At 54.6% G+C, this 4,370-nt stretch overlaps 1 protein-coding gene across 1 annotated transcript; it reads right to left on the bottom strand.

Annotated features, from left to right (window-relative positions):
* Window positions 1–1,865: 1,865 nt before the first annotated feature.
* On the bottom strand, window positions 1,866–3,222 carry LOC124705818 (tryptamine benzoyltransferase 1-like). Its single transcript, XM_047237508.1, has 2 exons — window positions 2,878–3,222; window positions 1,866–2,771 (listed from the first exon to the last, which is right to left on the bottom strand). Exons 1-2 carry the CDS (start codon window positions 3,220–3,222, stop codon window positions 1,866–1,868), a joined length of 1,251 nt encoding a protein of 416 aa, XP_047093464.1.
* Between the last annotated feature and the right edge of the window lie 1,148 nt (window positions 3,223–4,370).

Here is a 4,370-nt window from a genome sequence, read left to right as displayed (position 1 = left end):
AAAACGACGTGGAGGTAACTTAACCATGCACTCCCGAAATTTCCGGCTAAAGATTTGCATCTGCGAAAATTTAGCGCGGGAAAAAAGGAAGTTGTGCGCGGGAAAAGCGGAATCTCCGTTGCGATACCTAATCTGAAGACGAAGGAGTTCGAGTGAATGAACCCGGAATCAAGTAGAAGTTTTGAAGCTCTTCAAGATTCTCTTCGGATCCGAGCTGAATGAAGTCGGAGGAATGATGAATCTCGGAGAACTTCGGGGGCTACTTGTTGTGGGTATACTTTATGGGTATATCAACGGCATGGCCTAGATCCGGCAAGCCCGGGTGGCCCATAGATGGTGGTGAGGCATGTGGCCCATCGGGCGGCCCAGTTGTTGTAGATCCTGAAGGATGAAGTCCAGCCCAGGAACAGGAAGCCGGATCTCTACCGGTCCTACGAAGGAGGCCGGATCCGTGACGGCCCATGAAGTATCCGGATCCGGCACGTACTTGGAGGAAGGCGGATCCTTGACGTACACGGCAAGACATTGTACCGTAGTTAGGCAACTTGTATTCCGGCTAGGACTCTCCATGTAAACCCTAGATCCGTGCGCCTTTATAAGCCGGATCCTGGGAGCCCTAGAGGCACAACCACAACTCGTTGTAACAACGCGAAAGCGCCCAGATAATTCCAGACAAGCAGCAGTAGGCCCTGTCCTCGTGCAGGTGTTCCGAAGCTGGGTAACTCGCGTACCACCGTCCCGTGTGCACTCCGCCCTATGGCCCCTACTTCTTCTCCCCCTCGTGAGGATCCCTCCTCCGAGGTACCGTCGATTAGGCAACGACACCTACGGCCCGCCAAGCCCAGATCGGGCCCAAAAGGGGCCCAGATCTTGGTCGAACGGATGCTTCCACCACCCCTCCCGACCGCCGCTCCGCCGCCAACGACGGCGCCGCTGCGCCTCCTTCGACCCGACACGCGGATCTCACGCCGCCGCATCAGACCGCCATAGGCTGAGGTGCACCACCACGGGCCGCCCTGCGCCGCGCCAGGGCTCCACGCTCGCGGGGAAAGACCGCCCGCCGCCGCCGGCACCGCACAGGCAACGCCCGGCGGCCCGCGCCAGCGGCGGCGCAGAGAGGGAGGGGGAGAACCGGACTGGGAGGAGCGGCGGCTAGGGTTTGCCCCTGCTCGCCCGCGCGGGGGGCGAGAGGAGCGAGACGGGTTTTTTTTTCCCAATTCCCCCAATCAACTTCTAAGTATATCCATACTCTAACACTAAATGTGCACTCATAAAATAGATGAGACCAATCTTCCAGGCAGTGTGCATGACAGAGTTCACAATTGTGATTAGAAGTGACAGTCCAATGCTTCTCTAAGCATATCCTTTGTATTGATACGATCATGGAGGATTAACCAGGCTTTCCATCGATCATTGTCAAACAAATGCGAAAGAAGTGGCACACGAATAAGCAAAATTCGTTTATAGCTCAAAGGAGACCCATGTGTGGTATGGTGATCTTCTTTGACCATCGCATCAAGGAGAAAAGCCTACATCCTGCTTTTGTTCTTGAAAATTCATCCAATGAACCTAAGGACAAGCACGAAAAGGAGCGCATTTGCGGGCCGCGGACACCACTCAAGAAGGCCTACTTGTGGCAAGAACAGTCCCTAGAGGACCTCAAACAAAACAGGGCGCTCCAACTTTATTTGTTCAAATATAGCAGTATATTTTATTTATATTTCACATGCAGAAGACACAATAAATAAGGAGAAATACATATACATCATACATGGTGGGAGCTATGTCCGAGAGTGCGCGCATACTGCATACTAGTACAGTACGGAGTAGCTTTTTTTTTTTGCGGGTAGTACAGTAGCTTTTAATCAATCCAAGGAATGGCAGATCTGCTGGAAAGTCGTGACGTGGTCCTCCGCGACAGACATGTAGACGTCGACCCCGTCCCTGGCTACGCTCGAGGGCATGAATACCATCAGCCCCTCAACCGGCATGTCGGGCGGCAGGAACGTGGCGGGCGGCCCGCCGCCGAAGTCAAGGTCGTGGAACCTGAACCCTAGCCAGCTGTCGGCCTCCAGGTTGGGGCAGCACATGGTGCCGCCTTTGCCTGTGAGTTCCGCCCCATACGCGGCTCCAAAGTCCAGGAACGACCGGACGTAGTCGCCGTCGATGCGTGCCAGGGCGTCTCGAATGGCGCCGACTACGCGGCCGTAGCTCCAGCTGAGGACGTCCTGGACCTGGAGTCTAGGGAACGCCCCGAGCACCATATTGCCAAAGAATTCCAAGGGAATGGGAGGATCAGCCCTTCCCCGGCAGTTCACGGCCACCCTCACCTGGGTGAACTCCTCGGGCTTGAGGCGCCGCGCCGCCGTGGTCCTCTTCCACAGGTGAGCTAGCAGGCACTGGAACGTGCTGCTACGGACGCCTACGCGGGCCTTGAGCTCGGCGAGGAACTCAGCGGTGAAGCGAACCGTGATGTTGTTAAACCTGGACGGGGACAGGGACAGGGACAGGGGGGCGGAGGGATGTTGGCGGTCGAACGCCACTGCTGGCGTGGGCACGCTCCGTGGCACGGCGGTCAACCCGCGGTCGAGGAAAGGGGACGGGGCGGTGAAGTCCCTGCCTTGTTGAACCGTGTTCGCCCAGGTGGTGAGGAAGGTGTTCATGGAATGGCCGTCGGCGACGAGGTGGTGGCTGGCGAGGCCGATCGCCAGGCCGCCGCACTTGTACCGGTTTAGCTTGATCTGCAGCAGGGCCACGCCGGCGTCGTGCTCCTATATATATCGCACGCATGCAGGGCAGATATATAGATCAAACCCATGCATGGTATGATAGGGTAATTAGTAGCATTATTACGCACGTTAAGTTACGTTTACGTACCTCCGGTGACGGCCGCTCCGGGTAACTGTTGGCTGACAGATCGACGGGGACGGTGGCCTCCACGACAAGCACGCCCTCGTTGTTGATGTGTATACAGCGCCTGCCCTGTTGGTCGACGGCGAAGCGTCCTGCCAGGTGAGGGTACAGCGCGACGGCCCTGCACAGGCCCTCCTTGAGCTCCTCGTTGGACGGAGTGGGGGCGGTATATACGAGCATGATGGGAACGAAAATGTCGTGGGTGGCGAGGTCGAAGAGTGTCAGCGGCACCATCTCGCCGGCGAGGGGGTGCGGCGTGGAGTAGAACGGCTTCAACACAGTGCTGTTTCTGCTTGTTGTCATCTCCATTTCGACACTTGCCCGTCGTGAACGCATGTACGTACTCCTACATATATACTACTCCCCGCTTGGATTACTCTACCAATATCGATCCCGTATTATATATAGGAATCTATTTTTTTGCGTATTATTATATATAGGAATCGGTGGCCACAATCCGTGCGCGTTTTTGCCTTTTTAGCCTGTCGGCTACTACTCTCGTTTCTATTGCTCATTTTGCCTTATTTCCTTCTCACACGCCGCGATGTACACGGACTATTCACTACAGGAAAAAGTCTCACTGCCGCGCCTCTTTGCCGTGTGCCTTCGTGACCCTTTGCCGTGTGGCAGTTCTTTGCCGTGCGCCTCGCGCACGGCAATAACTGCTTTGCCGTGCAGCAGAGGAACGACGCACGGCAAATAAAAGGCGCATGGCTCGGCGCTCGGCAAAGCAGCCTCGCACGGTAAAGTAGCCAGATGGCGCACGGCAAAGTAACGCCCCACGGCAAAGAGGCCATGAAGGCGCACGGCAAAGATGCGGGCACGGCAACGACGGCTTTGCCGTGCGGGCCAACCCTTTGTCGTGCGTGTTTGCACGGCACAGAGTACAATTTTATTTCTTTTCCTTCTTTTGTATTTATATTTATATTAATACTTACATTTGTTGTAAAATTAGTTTTTACTTTTTGTAGACTATTTGTTAGTGTTACTTAATACAATCTGTATACCGATAAAACAAGTAATCTACATCTTTATCGACCCCTCCCCCCAACATATCAGGGTTTCGGAGCAAATTAACGGGGGTTCGGTGTCTGCTAAGTGTTATCGTCCCCACATATTTGGTGTAATTTCTTGCAGCTTTACACCTTACACGACACTTCCAAACATATTCTAGGTCCACATGCAAGTTTGGCTGGGATTCAAGTGCTCCGGAGGTCTTCCCCCCCCCCCCCCCCAAACAGCGGTCTATATATGGGCCCCGGCGGTCTACCCCCTAGATTTCTCCGTGCGAGGTTCCACCAATGTACTTTTTCATAGGTTTAGTTTTGTTTAGGTCATATACACATGGAAAGCTAGGTTTGGCACATTATAGCCACTCGTATACCCGCAGCGGGACACTTCAGCCTACAAGTCGAGGAATCTAAGTGTTATCGCCTGAAAGAGAGGAATGTCACACA

Source organism: Lolium rigidum, chromosome 4 (genome assembly GCF_022539505.1).
Source record: "Lolium rigidum isolate FL_2022 chromosome 4, APGP_CSIRO_Lrig_0.1, whole genome shotgun sequence".
In the NCBI taxonomy this organism is placed as follows: domain Eukaryota; kingdom Viridiplantae; phylum Streptophyta; class Magnoliopsida; order Poales; family Poaceae; genus Lolium; species Lolium rigidum.
Note: the sequence above shows the minus strand (reverse complement) of the source record. Positions and strands in the feature narration are given on the sequence as shown.